Genomic DNA, 18,982 nt, shown 5'->3' on the forward strand with positions numbered 1-18,982 from the left:
TGTACATGTAAAGTTAAAGTACAAGAAATGGGTTTTACACAGATCAGATGCCATCTAAAATAGTAGGTTCATCTAGGGGGCCGGAACACTGGTGTAAAACAAAATATTTCCCAGGGAATTAAGCCTGAGGGGACCAAAAAACACGCAGGTGAAGAATCAATGAGAAAAGCAGAAATGTGCATTCTACAAAGCAGACAACGCTGAGGCTTGAATCAATGACAAACTGCAAGAATTAACAAGATCATCTCACAAAAGCAATTAAGCTTGTTCTGTGACATTCCTGAGTGTACACATCAAAAGATACACTGTGAAGGGGTGAAAAGAAGAGAATTTCTATGAGGTAACTCATGATAAGAATATTCAAAGGATATTCAAGAATGGAGGGCCTGAATGGGTAGTGAACTCCTCATGTGGCAGAAACTAAGCAGATGCCTCAAGGTATTGAAGAAAGGAGTATGGAACCATTACGAGGAACCTCTGTACTCTCTGACAAACCTTCCACATTTTGTCAAGGCACCCAATGAATAAGCACTTACTGAACACTCACTGCATGCCAGCAACTGCTATAGGGATTGGAGACAAAAAGAGAGTAAGAACAGAGTCCCTGTGCACAGACACTCAGCAAGAGAAGGACACCAACAGAAAGACAGTCCAACACACCCAAGCTGTACCAACATAAACACTGCGAAGGTCAAAGAAAATCAAGGGCCAAAGCTCAGCCCAGAGGCAAGACTGCATCCATACGGCCACAGGAGGTAATCACATCCAGAGGTAATGAAAAGTATTTTATGAAACTAGGAATAGAATCTACCGTCCCTACACCCTCAGCTTCTAATACAATTTTCAATCAGCAAGGTAACAAAAAAGAATATTCTCTTAGCAAACGATAAAAAGGTAGTTTTTTTAATTAGTTAATTCTCCATTTGGACTATCTTGTTATTTCCTAGTCTACCTATCATTCTCCTTAACTTTGTCTAATGCCTCAAAACGAACCTATAAATAAAGTACAAGTGAAGACCTTCTATCACTTTTTTTAGAAAATGCATTCCTGGGAGTGACCATTTTACCCAGCACAAGACACCTGCCTGCCTGTGTCCACAATGAATCACCAAGCTTCCACCCCCAAATCCTGCTCCTGAATCCAGCTTCTTGCCAGTGCAGACTGTGGCAGGCAGCATGTGAAGGCTCCAACAATTGGATCCCTGCCACTCACACGGCAGATCTGGGCTGCGTTCCAGGTTTCTGAGCTTCGGCCCAGCCCCAATCCCAGTCATTACAGACATCTGGGGAGTGAACCAGCAGATGGGAGTGTGTGTGTGTGTGTGTGTGTGTGTATGTATGTATTCTGCTTCCCTGTGTGTGTGTGTGTGTGTGTACATTCCGTTTCCCTGCCTCTCCAATAAATTACGCAAACCAATATATTTCTATATGTAACTGTCTCATCTGACATTTGGTAGGCGTGCATAACACTTATATCTACCTTCTATCATAATCACCCCAATTCCTCAGTATTCAGTATTTCCTTCTGAAATACTGAAATCCATATAAGATCAAACTGTGCAAGAGCTTTTGCTAATTTGAAACCAGGTGATTTGGAGCCGCTCTTGCACCTGAGGATAGCTAAAAACTGCAGAAAACATCAAAGATATGCAACTAATGGCACTGAAGAGTTAAGAAGAAAGTGAAAAATTATGTGTCCAGGATCTGAGAAAAGTACAAAGAGGATTATGAAGACGAACCCTTGCAGACAGAAGTGGCATTTGAAACTGCTTTCTTCCTGGGAATATCTGCCAGTTCAGCAAAGAACGGCTGACAGGCTGAGAGGTGCAGCTGACAGGGCCTTGGCAGGTGGAAACTGGAGTCAAAAGCCCGCCAAGGGAGTTGAGCTGGAAGGAAAGCGAAAGGGAGAATCCCTCTCAGGAGCTCAATCTGTATCAGGTTGAAACCCTAAGGGTACACCTGAAATGGACAGCCTTCAACACGCTGCAGCCCAGCCATAAACTTCTTAACCCGGGCAATCACACTGAGATGACTTGAGCTTGCTGATGCACCCAGCAGAAGTGAAGACATATCTTGATTTGGAAAAGATCTCAAGTTAAGAATATAATAACCCTTCTAATAAAAAGTCCAGCACAGAAGGAGACAAAAAATGGAACCAAAACCCATGAGAAACAACAGACAAAAGAAACAGACCCAAAGGGGCTCCAACAATGGTAATATCAGAAACAGACTTTAAAATAATGATGTTTAACAAAGTTCAAGGACTGAGCCTGGTAAAGTTTACCTAGAAAGGGCCAGAAGGTAAGTATTTCATGTTTTTTAGATCTCTACACCTACAACTTAACTTGAGAAAGTTCTCTATCCAGCAAACCTATCACTGCAGACATTTTCATCTCAAAACTGAGGTGAAAATACTAACAGACCCTCCCCCCAAAAAAAAAGATTAATGAGGTACACCTATCATTCCAGACATACAGTATTCAAGACAAAAGGGTTCTTTCACGCAGAATAAACTCTGTTACAAAGAGCTCAAGTTTATACAAGGAATGAAAAGGGAAATATGTAGGTAAAATTAAATGAATACTACCTGTGCACAACAATAACCCTGGCGCAGGCACTATGACTACCACTTGAGAAGCCTGCATGCCATTTCAGAGTACCTGGCCTCAAGTCCTATCTCTGCTTCCAGTTTCAGCTTCCTTCTAATGTGCCTGGCGGTGGTTGTAGGGGAAGGAGGACCAACAATAATAGCTCAAGTACTTGGGTCTCTGACACTCAAGTGGGAGATCTGGAATGAGTTCTGTGGCCAGGCTTTGGCCCAGCCCAGTCCTAGACATTGCAGATGTCCTAGACACTGCAGGCACTTGGGGAGTGAACCAGCAAATGGAAGAGCTCTCCATCTCTCTTCCTATTCCCCCACTCCTTCCCTCCCTCCCTCCATTCCTGTCCCCTCACCTATCACTCTGCCTTTCATATAAAAATGAATACTACTACTACTACTAATGTCCCACTAATTGAAGTGTATCCAAATCTCCAAGGGAGAAAGGGTAAGGGGAGAGCAAGGAGAAAGGGAACATAAGAAGGAAGGAGAAGGAGAAGGAAAAGGAGACCTAATACCTTGCTCAGCTTCCAATCACCCAAGGGTCATGAGGGTAAATGTTCAGTCCATCGTGATAAATTGTGGAGAAGTATAGGACAGGCAGTCAGCTTCTTGGACAATGTAATGGCCTTTCAAATTTACATCACAACCCACATGAGTGTCAGTGCTCAGAAAAGCATCCCAAAGACACAGAGACTCAGTCTTTTAAGGATGTTTTATTGCACATATCCTTACCTATTTATTTATTTGAGAGGCAGAAAGAGACAGGGACACAGAGAGCTCCCATCCACTAGTTTACTTTACAAATGCTCACAGTGGCTGCAAGTCTTGGTTGCAAAAATGACAACAGGATATGGAGAAACACAGGCTACAAACCATGAAAGTTTGAAAGTAATCCAACAGTGGGAGATGTTAAATGTGAAGGCGTTTCAGGAATAGTTTTTTTTAACTTATATATCTGCTTATCATGTATGCAGAAGAATAATAACTTTTTAATTCTCTAAACCATTCAATACATATGAAAATTCTCATAGGAAATCCAAAACAGTAAGATTCAAGGCTTTCAATGTCTATAGGCTTCAAAGGCTGCAGAATTCAATACTTGATAACAATGGTTTAGTCACTAGGAAAGAAATAAGTGGAATGAAACTGTTCAAGATCCTTGAATTTTCTGGGAAAAAAACGGCTAAAAACTCCACTTAATATTAAACTTTGAAAGGTATAACAGTATAATTGCCAGAGCAAGCATTAAAACAAAACAAAACAAAGTGTATATAACTTCAAAGCTAATGGAAGGAGCACTAAAACAGGAAAACCATCCCCTGGAAAAGGCAAGAAAGGAAAGAACGAAGGAAGACAAAAAGCTTTCTCTCCTCTTTATTTTTTTTAACTATGTCTTTTTTAAAAAAAAATTATTTATTTGAAAGAGTTGCAGAGATGGGGAGGGAGAGAGAGAGGGGAGAGACAGGCCTTCCATCTGCTGGTTGACTCCCCAAATGGCCACAACATCCAGGCCAAAGCCAAGAGCCAGGAGCTTTATCCTAGTCTCCCACATGGGTGCAGGGGCCTAAGGACTTGGGCGTTCCTCTGCTGCTTTACCAGGTGCATCAGCAGGATGCTGGATTGGAAGTGGAGTGGTAAGGACTCCAACCAGCGCCCATATGGGATGCCAGTGCTGCAGGCGGCGGCTTTACTTGCTATACCATAGTGCCAGCCCCTTAATAAGGTTTTTTAACATTGTATTTCATATGATATTTATCTTGTTTGTCCCTATGTCTCATGCTAGACATATCACTGTGTTCTTTCTAATGTCTTGGACATAAAAGAAATGCATTCATTCATCTACCAAAAATAGGAAGGTGAATTCCCATTGCATGTAAGGTTACAAAAAACTTTAACAAAGCTCCTGCTCTTAGGATCTTATACTAACATGAGAAGGGACTGACAATAAGGGGAAAAAAAGGAACTAAAACCATAAAGTAGTTTTTAGGTGAGTGATAAAGTGAAGACGGTAAGTGATGCGTAGATGGATAGGGAACACACCCTGAGCCTCCACCTGCATGTCCTGCATGTCGGCAGAGCCAGTCACAAGAAGAGTTACAAAGAGAGCAGGACACAGCAGAAGGGGAAGCAGAGACACCCCTGGCAGTGGGAGGAAGCAGTAACTGCAGAAGGGAGTTTGACACAGGAGAGGGGTTCAGGGAAGCCAATATAGGAACCTGCAGAGACAGAGAACCCAAGTAATAGTCCAAGTCAGCAATAAGATGCCAAAGGAAAGAATCAGGGTTAGAAATATAAACCTGGAGATTAGGCAGAGAGATGGTTTCTAAATTCTATATTAAAGGATATCACCCAGACAGATAGCAGGAACCAGAGGTTAGCAAGTTGAAACACTTCAGCAAGTGAGGCCAGCCACTTGATTCTGTAAATAAAAACACAGCCACATTCACTCATTCATACATTGCCTTTGGTTGCTGTCACTGTGTGTGTGTGTGCACTACCATAGAGAGCTAAGAAGTTGTTGTGATAGAGACATGTGGCTTATAGAGCCTGAAACATTTACTTTCTAGAGCTTTACCGAAAGGTTTACTGATCCTTGGTAGACACAGCCTAGGAATAGATCCCAAAGCCAAGCTCAACATTTACAACCCAGGTAGCAGCAGGTAAAAAGGCAAAGGTTATATAAAACAGAGGAGAACATGGGCTCACAAAGTAAAACAATTAAAAAACTATTATCTGGATACTAGTGTCAGAGAAGTCAAGGGAAAAAAAGATGTCGTTAAGATAAAAGTAGGCTGGCGCCGCGGCTCAATAGGCTAATCCTCCGCCTTGCGGCGCCAGCACACGTGGTTCTAGTCCCGGTTGGGGCGCTGGATTCTGTCCCGGTTGCTCCTCTTCCGGGCCAGCTCTCTGCTGTAGCCCGGGAGTGCAGTGGAGGATGGCCCAAGTCCTTGGGCCCTGCACCTGGATGGGAGACCAGGAGAAGCACCTGGCTCCTGCCATCGGATAAGCGCGATGCGGCGGCCATTGGAGGGTGAACCAACGGCAAAGGAAGACCTTTCTCTCTGTCTCTCTCTCTCACTGTCCACTCTGCATGTCCAAAAAAAAAAAAGACAAAAGTAGACAACTGATTGAATACTGACCAGTGAATTTGGTGGCACAGAGATAGTAAATTATAGTGTTGCTATTTTCAGGGAAGCGTGAGCTGGCAAAGCAGTTTTAGGGCAAGGGGGAATCTGGAATATCGGCCAGTATCCATAGTGTAAACACAACCAATTCCAAGCCATGAACAGTACACCAACCAACTCACACAGTGCTGAGTGTCTGACATCTATCAGCTGCAGTCCACCACTGATTCCCACGAGTGGGCAAAGGACCCGGGCAAGAATAAGTTAGGAAGTGGTGAAACAGTGAAGATGGCACTGATTAATAGCTGAGAAACAAAAGTCTGGCATCTCCAGAAATACAAAAGTTAGCTGAATCCTCAAATAAGTGAGGCAAAACAGAAAAACTTGAAATAACTAAAAAACCTATCACAGTTAGTTCTTCATTAAATCGATGTATTACAGAAGAGTCTAGCTTTAGTGGGGGGGTGACTGCGAATACCTTTAAAATTATAGGTGCAGGCCTATATGCTGTGGCGCAGCGGGTTAACGCCTGGCCTGAAGCACCAGTTTAAGGCCCGGCTGCTCCACTTCTGATCTGGCTCTCTGTTGTGGCCTGGGAAAGCAGTGGAAGATGGCCCAAGTGCTGGGGCCCCTGCACCCACGTGGGAGACCAGCAAGAAGCTCCTGGCTCCTGGCCTAGGATCGGCACAGCTCTGGACGTTGCGGCCAATTGGGGAGTGAACCAGTGGATGGAAGACTCTCTCTCTGCCTCTCCTCTCTCTGTGTAACTCTTTCAAATAAATAAATAAATCCTTTTAAAAAATTATAGGTGCTTATTTTCTAGAATACATTATTAGCTTCCTTAAATGGTAGGCCAGAGGGCAGGGATGACATATGTAAATATTTGGAACCAAGCATTTGAACTAACAGTTTATCTGTTAGAAAACTTTAATAGCAATGAATCCTGGATACAGAGGTGAAAACAAAATGCAGCGACTATTTAAATTACAATCAAACAAGGAAGTGCCTTTTCTATTTTTTAAATCCTAGGGGCTTTTCTACTAAAGCAAACTCTCTAATAAATAAACTATTATTGACTCTGGTGGTCCCAATGAAATGTATGAGCAATCTCCATGTGAAACACACAACTGCCTGTGGTAGGCGGTTACAAGGGATTGCAAGACACATCCTAATCACCAAACCCAAGCCTATGCTACCTCAGAGCACAAAAAAGGGGCTTCCTAGTGGTCTGCTTTGGGGCACTGCTTTCGCCCTGGATGACCCAGGCGCAGCCCCCGAGGGTGTGAGGCACAGGGGCACAGGTTTCGAGATGCTGCATGGCTGGCTCTGAACAGGAGAACAGGGCGACCAGCCAAGGAAGGTGACAGCCTCTGCAAGCTGGGAAAGGGACCGGATTAACCCCTAGAGCTTGGGAAGGAACCAACTCCACTGAAACCTTGACTTTAACCCAGTGAAGCTGATTTCAGAACTCTGATCTCCAGCACTGTAAAGCGATACATGTGTGTTGAGGACAGCCATCAAATGTGCAGTGATTTGTTTCAGCAGCAACAGGGAACATGCGATCTCCCGAGCCATCTTGTCGCCAGCGGTGGAGTAGAGCAAGGTGGGCATTTGGCCGAGCAGTTAGGATGCCTGTGTCCCTCAGCAGTGTCTGTGTGCAATGCCCACCTCTGGCTCCTGACTCCAGCTTCCTCCTAATACAGAGCTTGGGAGGCAGCAGCAGCAATGACTAAGTTCTTGGAATCCTGTTGCCCACATGCAGACGTGCATCAAATTTCAGGCCCCTGGCTTCAACCCAACTCACTCACACACACACACACACATACACTCAAATAAGTAAAAAAAGATGAAGAAGAAGAGGAGGGGAAGAAGCAGCAGCAGCAACTGTTATTTACTTCCAAATTAGTGAAAGCAATCGCTGAGGGAGTAACTTAGTTGACAGACAGCACCCGTCCTATTACACCAGCGCCTCCAGCTAAATATCAAACTTTGTTCTTGGCCGGCGCCGCGGCTCACTAGGCTAATCCTCCGCCTAGTGGCGCCGGCACACCGGGTTCTAGTCCCGGTCAGGGTGCCGGATTCTGTACCGGTTGCCCCTCTTCCAGGCCAGCTCTCTGCTGTGGCCAGGGAGTGCAGTGGAGGATGGCTCAGGTGCTTGGGCCCTGCACCCCATGGGAGACCAGGAAAAGCACCTGGCTCCTGGCTCCTGCCATCGGATCAGCGCGGTGCGCCGGCCACGGTGGCCATCAGAGGGTGAACCAACGGCAAAGGAAGACCTTTCTCTCTGTCTCTCTCTCTCACTGTCCACTCTGCCTGTCAAAAAAAAAAAAAAAAAAAAAAAAAAAAAACTTTGTTCTCTTTTGCTCAGCCAATGCAAGCAGAACAGCAGAAAAATTTATTGACACAGCTGGGAAAGTAGGAATCCACAATCATCTCTATTTGTTACAACCTCCTCATATCACAACCTAATCTTGAACCCAGAAAAGAGTAAGAATCAAAGAAACTTAAACATCTATATATTTTTATTTCCTATTCCAGGTAACTGTAGTTTCATTAACAATGATCAAAATTTTTAAAATGTACTTGTTATTTATGTGAAAGCTAGAGTAGAGTTACAGAGAGAGAGGAGAGGCAGAGGAAGAAATATCTTTCATCCGCTGGTTTATTCCCCAAATGGCCACACCAGCCAGGGCTGGGCCAGATGGAAGCCAGGAGCTGCTTCCAGGTCTCCCACGTGAGTACAGGGGCCCAAGCACCTGCGCTATCTTCAACTGCTTTCCAAGGCCATTAGCAGGAAGCTGGATTAGAAGTAGAGCAGCTGGGACTTGAACCAGAGCCCATATGGATGCCAGCATTGCAGGTGGTAGCTTTACTCACCCCGTGCCACAAAGCCACCACCCCCTACCAGATCTTAAGAGAGCAGTGACAGTAAGCACATTCCCATTGTTTTACAGCCATCACCAACAGCCATCCCGAGATTGCTTTTCTTCTCCCAGAACTGAAGCTGTGTACCCACTTAACCCTAACCCCCATCCTGGCCCCCAACCATGCACCACTGGCAACCACTATTTTAGTTTAGTCTGCATTTGACCTCTCTGTGTACCTCGTGTAAGTGATATCATACTGTATTGTCTTTTTGTGGCTGGCGTATTTCACTTAACATGATGTCTTCCAGGTCCACCGGTGTATCAGTCGTTCTTTTTCACAGCTGAATAGAAATATGGGATGTATAGAGCACTGTTCCCTGTCCTGTTCATACGCAATGGTGGGGCAGCACCCCCCCCCCCCTTGGCTACTGTAAGTAATGCTGAATTCTGATCCAGCTCCCTGGAAATGTGTCTGGGAATCAGTGGAAGATCCCCCAAGTACCTGGGCCCTGCCCCACACGGGACACCAGACGCAGTCCTAAGCCCTGCTTCAGCCTGGCCCAGGCCCATCATCGCGGCCACCTGGAGACTGAACCAGCAGATGAAAGATCTCCTTCTCCCTGTCTCTCCCTCTCTCTCTGTGACTCTTTCAAATCAATCAATCAGAAAGAACTGATCAGGATGACACAGTCACTGCCTGGGACACCCACATCCCATTTCTGAGTGGCTGGTTCAAATCCTGCCTATTCCTCCATCCAGCTTCCTGCTAAATGTGCACCCAGGAGAAAGGAGTGATGGCTCAACTACGTGGATCCCTGCCTCCGTGCTCCCATGTAGGAGACCTGAATTAAGTTCCAGGCTCTGAGCTTCGGCCTCGTCCAACACTAGATATTGCGGGTATTTGTGGAGTGAACTAGTGGATGGAAGTTCAGTCTCTCTCTCTCTCTCTCTCATCCTCTCAAATAAATATTTTTAAAAAATAAAATATTTAAATGGTTAAGATACTGCACTTTGTTATATGGATTTTATTATAATGAAAAAAATTTTTAACAATAGATATTTACTCTGCAGATCAGAGAAATAACAAACACATTTACCAGCTGTTATGCATCACACATAAACCAGACACTTGGCATGCAGCTGCATGAGCATACCCCTTAATGAGGGAGGCACTATTATCAACTGAACTACAGAGAGGCAGAGTCCAAGAGCTGAAGTCATTAAGTCACGTACCCAATATCCTCCAGCCTCTTACTGCTAAAGCCAAGCATGAAATCCCAAATACTGTTTTCTGTGTGTTTCATGAAACTTTATTTCCTTATTCTAATTCACAGTAGAAAGATACTGGGACTCAATAATTATTTTTTGACAAAGACTTTATGCCTTAGGAAGCCTAAAGAGAACATCCATTTAGAAAAACCATGTATTACCAAAGTCTTAAAAGTTGTGTTTCTGGTATTTTCAACAGCTGCTTATTCAAGTCTTAACCATTCACCTTACCTCAAGGGTGCCTGAGATGGGATCTAAAGTAGGATTTTTTAGATACCACATTTTGCACACTTGATCATGTATTATGCTAAGTTGCATAAATTTTTCCACTAAAACTTTGAGAAAATAATCTGATTTTCCATACTCAGACACAATTTTAAATACTGTGTAGGTGTAACAGTATCATGCTCTTAACCAGGGCTTATAAAAATACATACTCCTGGCCGGCACCGTGGCTCACTTGTTTAATCCTCCGCCTGCAGCGCCAGCATACCGGGTTCTGGTCCCGGTTGGGGCGCCGGATTCTGTCCCGGTTGCTCCTCTTCCAGTCCAGCTCTCTGCTGTGGACCGGGAAGGCAGTGGAGGATGGCGCAAGTTCTTGGGCCCTGCACCCGCATGGGAGACCAGGAGGAAGCAAGCACCTGGCTCCTGGCTTCGGATCGGCATGGCACACTGGCCATAGCGGCCATTTTGGGGGTTGAACCAACGGAAAAGGAAGACCCTTCTCTCTGTCTCTCTCTCTCACTGTCTAACTCTGCCTGTCAAAAGAGAAAAAAAAAATACAGGCTGCTAGAATCTTTGTGTTAAGAGAAATCCTTATGTCATCTAGTCTAACACTGGGAATTCCCTCAAAATTACCCAACACCATGGTCTGCATCTTTGCCGACACAAACATCTTGAATATTCTTGGATACTATCACTGACAGAGACTCCAGCTAAACCCACACAGAATACCAGAAATTAGGTTCTGGCAACAGGTCCCATTACACCTGCAGGCGTCAAGAAAAGGACACAGAGTCTATGGGTCTCATAGTAAATTATCTTAAAACTCTGTGACTATACCTAAGAAAAGTGAGTTACAGGGGGAAGAACTGCTGTATTCCAAAGAATGTACCTATGAAATTTATATTTATTAAATATAAGTTTTCAAAAGAAAGGAAGGGGGGGAGGGGAGGGGAGGGGAGAAGATGGGGAGGGAAGAAGATGGGGAGGGGAGAGGGAGGGAGGGGAGGAAAGGGAAAAGAAGGGAGGGGAGGAAGGAGGGAGGGAAAGGAATGAATTTGCATAATCTTTCTACGGGTTGTTATTTTTTACAACTTTTGATTTTAGTACCTTTTTACCCTTAAGGAGTGCTTTGAAAATTCTGCCCAACCAAAGTTAACACATCAAGGGGCCAGGCACAGGCCCAACCGGAGGAGCTGGAGATGCAGAGGCGCACACCCACCCATACGCTATTCTTTCACTAAGTAACTTGAGAAAACTCACTAAGTACCGGGCAAATCATCAACAGTAGCCAAAACAAAAAATGGCCTCTTAGCCTGGACTCCCGCCAAAGCAGAGCACCTGAGAAAAAGGCTTAAGTGCAAACAATGGGACTGGGAATGTTATCAAAGAACAAAAGGAAGAGAGGCAAAGAGGGAGAGCCCAATTTTGCAACCACTGCTTCATCTACAGAACCCTCAGAGAGGGAAAGACAGGGAGAAAGGAGTGAACAGGGGTGGGCAGGGGGGTGACTGGGGGTGGGCACAGCTCCATGGCTCCAATCTCCTTGCTCAGGGAAGGCCCGTAAGGCCCGTAAAGCCTGGGCCTCTGGCAGGGCTCTGTCTACTCCCCACAAAGGCTGACCACAGCCAATGAGGACCCACAGCCGTGAGGCCACAAGTTCTGAAATCGTACACAAGAGGCTTCTGAGAGAACACCTGCCTCCCTGCAGCAGAGAAGTGAGAACTGTGGATGTGACCAATGACCCACCTCCACAGCAGTGAGGGAGGGTAAAGGCTATAAATGGACAGTGAACATTTGGCTTCTCCTTACAAAAGAGAACCAGTGTAACTGGTACTAAAACCACCACAGCCTAGGAACAACAGGGAGATCAACAAAAGCACCAGAACGTGGTTTGCATGAGAGCGGGGACGAGCCTTTTATTTATTTATTTTTTAATGGTACATGCCAAACACAGAGGACAACATTTAAACTAAACGATGAGTGAATGCTGTGTTAGACCAATACAAGAGAGAGCACAGGCTTCATGCAAACACACACTTCAAGGATCCTCAGCAAAGCCCTGAAGAAGGCACCACACCTATAAAGGAACGGAAAATGTGATTCCCACACAGGGAAAGCAACACGAAACAACACAACCAGCATTTGCGCCTCACACTTGCACTAACAGGAATCTCATCCATGTACTCTAAACCTACAGTAACTGCTAGACACTGTGAGGACAGCAAGAACCAACACAGCGAACTGCCGGGGGTCTAAGCTACCAATATGGGCATACAGATTAATTCCATATTTTTTAACTTTTATTTAACAAATATAAATTTCCAAAGTACAGCTTTTGGATTACAGTGGCTTTTCCCCCTCATAACTTCCCTCCCACCCGCAACCCTCCAATCTCCCGCTCCCTCTCCCATTCCATTCACATCAAGATTCATTTTCAATTCTCTTTATATACAGAAGATCGATTTAGTATATATTAAGTAAAGATTTCATCAGTTTGCATCCACATAGAACATAAAGTGTAAAATACTATTTCAGTACTAGTTATAGCATTAATTCACATTGGACAACACATTAAGGACAGAGATCCTACATAAGGAGTAGTGCACAGTGCCTCCTGTTGTTGACTTAACAAATTGACACTCTTGTTTATGGCATCAGTAATCACCCTAGGCTCTTGTCATGAGTTGCCAAGGCTATCGAAGCCTTCTGAGTTTGCCAACTCCAATCTTAGACAAGGTCATAGTCAAAGTGGAGGTTCTCTCCTCCCTTCAGAGAAAGGTACCTCCTTCTTTGATGGCCCATTCTTTCCACTAGGATCTCACTCACAGAAATCTTTCATTTAGGTTTTTTTTTTTTTTTTTTTTTTTTTTTTTTTTTTTTTTTTGCCAGAGTGTCTTGGCTTTCCATGCCTAAAATACTCTCATGGGCTCTTCAGCCAGATCCAAATGCCTTAAGGGCTGATTCTGAGGCCAGAGTGCTGTTTAGGACATCTGCCATTCTGAGTTTGCTGTGTATCCTGTTTCCCATGTTGGATCTTTCTCTCCTTTTTAATTCTATCAGTTAGTATTAGCAGACACTAATCTTGTTTATGTGATCCCTTTGACTCTTAATCTTATCATTATGATCAATTGTGAACTGAAACTGCTCACTTTGACTAGTGAGATGGCACTGGTACATGCCACCTTGATGGGATTGAGTTAGAATCCCCTGGTATGTTTCTAACTCTACCATTTGGGGCAAGTCCAATTGAGCATGTCCCATACTGTACATCTCCTCCCTCTCTTATTCCCAATTTTATATTTAACAGGAATCACTTTTCAGTTAAATTTAAACACCTAAGAATAATTGTGTGTTAAAGAGTTCAACCAATAGTATTAAGTGGAAGAAAAAAAAAAACGAATTCCATATTATTAGTGGAGGTTCCAAGTAATCATATGGGCATATATAGATTAAATCCACCCTCACCCCACCAAGCATGGGGATTATGGCACAAATCAAAGGCCATGGAAACACAGCTGAGATTGTAAGAAAAACTCATTGAAGTATGTACTCTCGGAAGATGCAAATTACTGAAGAATAGGTGAGACTCAAGAAACAGGAACAAAGAAGGTGACTACAAGAATAACACAACATCAGCATCTTAAATCCATTCTTCAGTCGATCTTCTCCAAGTCAAAAATAAGTAAAATAGCAAAAATAATATATTCACTAGAAGGAAAAACTTTCAGTTCAACACATTTAAAATGTGATTTTTTTCCCCTCAAAAACATGATAAATTGATAAAATTAAATATGCCGCCATTGACTGTATGCTCTAACAGTCTCCCAGCACAAGATAATGTCAGTCCTTCTTAATCACAAGAAAGCCTGTACTTCCAGTATCCTTGACCAATCACCCTAGAACAGAAGAAAGTCTGAGGAAGTCTTGCCAGGACATTATGAGCTGTGCTACCTCTGAGCTGCACAATCAGAGAGCTGAATCCTGGTCTAACGACCCACAACACACACTGTTACAGAGTCACTTAAGTCTCAGTTTCCATTTTTTTAATCCAGAGATAACAATACCTACCTTTCACAGCTGCTGTTAAGGATTAAGTACACTAATGCATGTAAGAAGGAGCACATGATCTGACATCAAAAATGTTAGATAAAAGTAACAGCTGCTGTTGTCACTGCTCCTATAAACTTGTCTATCATTAAAGCACAGTACCTGGAAATCAGCTGACTAGCTATGATTTTCATTTTGCTATTAATGCTAAATGTACTACAGCAGTCTGGATGGTCAGTTAAAACTGGCAGAACATTTTAAAGTAATACACAAAAGAAAGGCACCTGCATTTCTCCAGTTAGAGATGGACATGGCAAAAGCACTACTGGCTTGAGCCATCACCAGCAACAGTCTGCAAGCTGCACCATGGGTAATGGAAAAGGCCGAAGGCCACAGGCAACAACTACAGAGCAGATTCATAGAATCAAAATGGGGCACGGTACAGAGCTGGACTCTGGTAGAGGAAGAAGAAATGGTGCAAGGATGGGCCCATGAGGATCACCAGGCTATCAAATGACCAGACTGACTTGCAGCATACAGGAACTTTTTGCTAAGTAAACTTATTTGAAAGGCAGAGCAACAGACAAAGAAACCTGTCATCCACTGGTTGTCTCCCCAAATTTCAGCCACAGTCAGAACTAGGACATGCTGAAATCAGCAGCCAAGAATTCTACCAAGTCTCTCGTGTGGTTAGCAGGAACCCAAGTACTTGAGCCATCACTGGCTATCTCCGAGCACATGAGAGGGAGCCTGATCCAAAGCAGAGATTGGGCTCCAAACGTTTTGATATGGGATGTAAGTGTCACAACTGGCGGCTTATCTGCCACAGCTCCATTCCAACCACAGAACTGACTGTGTACAGTGACCACACATGTAAGAGCTAGGTGGTAACAGAGCTGACTGTGTACAGTGACCACACATGTAAGAGCTAGGTGGTAACAGAACTGACCTTGCACAGTGACCACACATGTAAGAGCTAGGTGGTAACAGAGCTGACTGTGTACAGTGACCACACATGTAAGAGCTAGGTGGTAACAGAGCTGACTGTGTACAGTGACCACACACGTAAGAGCTAGGTGGTAACAGAGCTGACTGTGTACAGTGACCACACATGTAAGAGCTAGGTGGTAACAGAGCTGACTGTGTACAGTGACCACACATGTAAGAGCTAGGTGGTAACAGAGCTGACCTTGTACAGTGACCACACATGTAAGAGCTAGGTGGTAACAGAGCTGACTGTGTACAGTGACCACACATGTAAGAGCTAGGTGGTAACCAGACACAGCTCAGAAACAAGCTGGGAAACAGTCACATGCAGTCGGCATCGAGGCCAATCTCACTCCCAGACTGACCATATTAGACGGACATGAACACCCAACCTTCAGAACACACACTTCCTGCTTGAGGGTCCCTGCAAGTACATCTGAGACCATACTCAGAGAGCAGACCTACGGAACTGGATTAGCTCTAACTGCTAAGTTTGTGGTGGCTTCTCACACGGCCAGAGACAACTCGTAAGTGTACCAGCCAAACAGCAATCCACTATGAAGGTCAAACAAAGGCATCAGCAGACACATGGGGTCTCCAGACCCTTCCCATGAACCTTTTACTGGAGGATGTATGTCCTACCGAGAAACACACTGTGTGGGCGTCAGGAGACAGGCAGGGCGGACCTGTGCTCACACTCACAGGGATGAGTCTGAGTGGAAGAGCACACTTCAGGGAGAGCCACATGCAGGTTTCCGTCATGGGCCATCCCACTGTCCCTTTGTCTTCCTTGTTCACTAAGCAGTGGTGCCTAGGCATATAGGGCCTAGACTCCCAGTTGTGCCTGGCTTCCTCGTTTCTGTGTTTTGCCTCACCTATCATGTTCTGCTAGCTGGACATCCTGCCCTCAGAAATGCTCCACTCTGACCTCTTCTGCAAGCTAACCATGGCAAACGCTGAGTCCAGTGCTAGGAAACACTGGTGAAATCAAGTGCCTGGGATTCTACAATTAGATTAAATTGTCTGGACCTGCATTCAAACCTAGGCTTAATCCAGATCTCCGGACCTTTCTCATTGGAATGAAAATTAAGACATTCAATCAACCTATGTTTTGTGCTCTTGCCTGGTCCTGTTGTCTTGTGGTAGACAGCAGCATTCATATATTCTATAAAAACACGAACACACTGGACCTCTACAATTGGGAACCTACAATCTAACAGTAAGAAAAGATAAATAATAGAACAAAAGCTGGAGGCACAGCAGAAAGGAGAAAAAGATCACTAATACCAGGATTTGGGGGCTATTATAAAATTTATGTGCCACTCTTTTAAAAGTGACCAAAATACCTCCTATAGGCAGCGGTTCTGGAATATCAGAAGGTCCTCTCTCTGATAAGTATTCTCTGTTAAATGTTACTCACTGGACAAATGCAGTTTTTTGCCTTAAGTAAGGCCCAAGCACGGTCTTCTGCCGTTACTTGAGTATGGTTACAAAACCCGAGAACAGCTGCCCGAAGCGCACTGGACCTCACCTGCTTGATCTTCACACACTACAATGACACTGCACATGTCCAGATACTGCTACTTTGAGGTCTATGTCCTTAGTGTTAGAAAGTTCCTGTTATGCGGACTGCCTAAATTTGTCTCTCCAACTTCCAGCTTCTGGCCACAACTCGGTCTTTGGAGACTTATTTTAGTGGGGACCTTTCTTGCTTATCACTGGACTTCAGACCCAAAGATGCAATTACCACGCAGCACTCTCCCCCTGCTCCGCCTCCTCCATCCTCTCTAGGATCCCTCGGCTGAGCTTCACAGAATGTGAGACCGTCCAGGACATCTCGCCTTCCTGGTGTGGCCTACAGCTAGACATTCTCAGAATCAGCTGGATTATTTTATACATTATCTGAACACAGCAAAGCACAGCAGGTCTTCAGGTTTCTGAAACACCTTCCCAAATGCTGAGCTGACTGTCAGAGAAACCTCTCCGTTCAGCTTTACATAATGAGCTGAATCCATTCAGGACCTACATTCTCTTCTTACATAACTAATTTCTTGAATTAAAATGGAACACTTTACATTTATTCTTTCCTTACTTTTGGCGCAAATACTTTTAAAAATAATTTTCAATCATTATGGTCATCTACCCAATGATCTATCCCTTCCAGTTCCTGTCACACACACACACACACACACACACACACCAAAAAAAAGTGTAATAAGCTTATTATTATTATTATGTCTTTATTCAAGGTGCTGATAAAAATTTTCTACTATAAAAGGAACCACTAATTCAGATAACCATCCAATGCAAAAGTATTTTATTTTAGATGAGATACATGAAAATAAGAACTACCAAGTGTCAAGTACCTAAAATGTAATTTCCAAAGCACAATGATATAAGGTCCTCATTCATTGCAACTTCAGTAAAACTGGTTTAAGAAATGAAAATGGGTGCTTTTACGGGCACAGGTGATACCAAAAAATGTTCTCAAATGCAAGTTTCCACATGATGCATTTCCCTATCTATATGTTCGGAGCTTACCTCTGATTCCCACAAACAACATAAGAATGTAGATGTTACAGAAATACAGTTGCAATTCACCTGGCAGTTTGATGCAGCATACTCACACATGACAACACATTGATTTTACTTCTACCTCCATGCAGACATCTATGTAAAGAAATCCATTAGGCAGACAGTTTTCATCTCTATTGACTGACAGAGTGACAATTGAATACTTTTCACCTCGCGATGTGACTGACAGTTAGACACTTAAACAAGCCTTCAAGTTGCAATAATAGTATGAAACACTTTCAATTATCTGAATCAAACAAATCCATGATCCCACTGGTTGAATGCATTTTTCTGTCTGCTGCTATGCCTGGCTTGGTTTACACTATGATTTGGATAATTTTGTTCCTATTACAAGAATGTTTTTCTCAAAGAGTAAACTCGTTTTATAAGTGATGATTTATTTTTAAAAATGTTAGAGGTTTCTATCAACATTTAAAACATGGGTAAATATAAAGCCTGACCAAAACCTACTTACTTCTTATGTTTATGAACTTTTCCAAACCTAATGCTATACTCTAAAAGCATTTCATGTAGTAGTCAGTTATGCACTTTAGTATCCATTATTACATCAAGATTTCATGAATGTAAGAGATAGTGCAATGATGACAGACTGATTCAAACGCCAAAATCACTTCTAATAGTCTACTTCTGTTATATCCCTACTCTTTAGGCATCTCCGCACTCTATCAGAAAGTTGGTGTATAATTTAACAAAGCCCCTCTCAGTTGCAGACTAAATGTATATATTCAGTAACAACAAAATCATATTTGAAAAGTATGCAACAAATAAAAAAGCTTTTGCAAAATCCACCATAGAATAATAAATGCACCTCACAAAGCTGCCAAGGCTAACTAGCATAATGCTTTGCTGCATCCCAGTGGATCACACTGGGGTGGAATCATGATTTAAACACAGACCTGCATGGCAGACACACAGGCAGGAATGGAGCACACTCTATGCACTACAACAGGGCTGACAGAATAAAAGAGGGATCCATCAGGAATTACTTCAAAACAAACAAAGCAAAGCAAAACAAAACAAAACAAAACAAAACAAAACGCCATTACGAGAAGGAAAGACTGACCTTTTAAATTAAACACCTATATCAAAAATGGCCAAAGCATTTTAAGAGCCATAGTTAGCATAAGGAATGGAACGATTTAAACATGAAACATGTTTTCACACATTTCCCCTAAATGTTTGTTTTGGTTAACAACAGCATATAACTTACTATCTTTGAATATTCTGTAAACTCTTCTCTATAGCAGTTTTGTTTGTGAAATGTA

At 43.4% G+C, this 18,982-nt stretch overlaps 1 protein-coding gene across 5 annotated transcripts in view; it reads right to left on the reverse strand.

The window, feature by feature from the left end:
- ZNF407 (zinc finger protein 407) overlaps positions 1 to 18,982 on the reverse strand; it is a 455,442-nt gene that overhangs the window by 377,307 nt on the left and 59,153 nt on the right. The window contains exon 4 of one of the 5 annotated variants that reach the window (XM_089304978.1): positions 12,015 to 12,165. The exons of the other annotated variants lie outside the window; for them this stretch is intronic. Within the exon in view, the coding sequence (XP_089161104.1) occupies positions 12,081 to 12,165 (85 nt within the window). The 3' untranslated portion in view covers positions 12,015 to 12,080. Of the gene's footprint in view, positions 1 to 12,014; positions 12,166 to 18,982 lie in introns of those variants that run through there. 5 annotated transcript variants of the gene reach the window in all.

Source organism: Oryctolagus cuniculus, chromosome 10 (assembly GCF_051225735.1).
Source record: "Oryctolagus cuniculus isolate XC-2025 breed Fujian yellow rabbit chromosome 10, ASM5122573v1, whole genome shotgun sequence".
NCBI lineage: Eukaryota > Metazoa > Chordata > Mammalia > Lagomorpha > Leporidae > Oryctolagus > Oryctolagus cuniculus.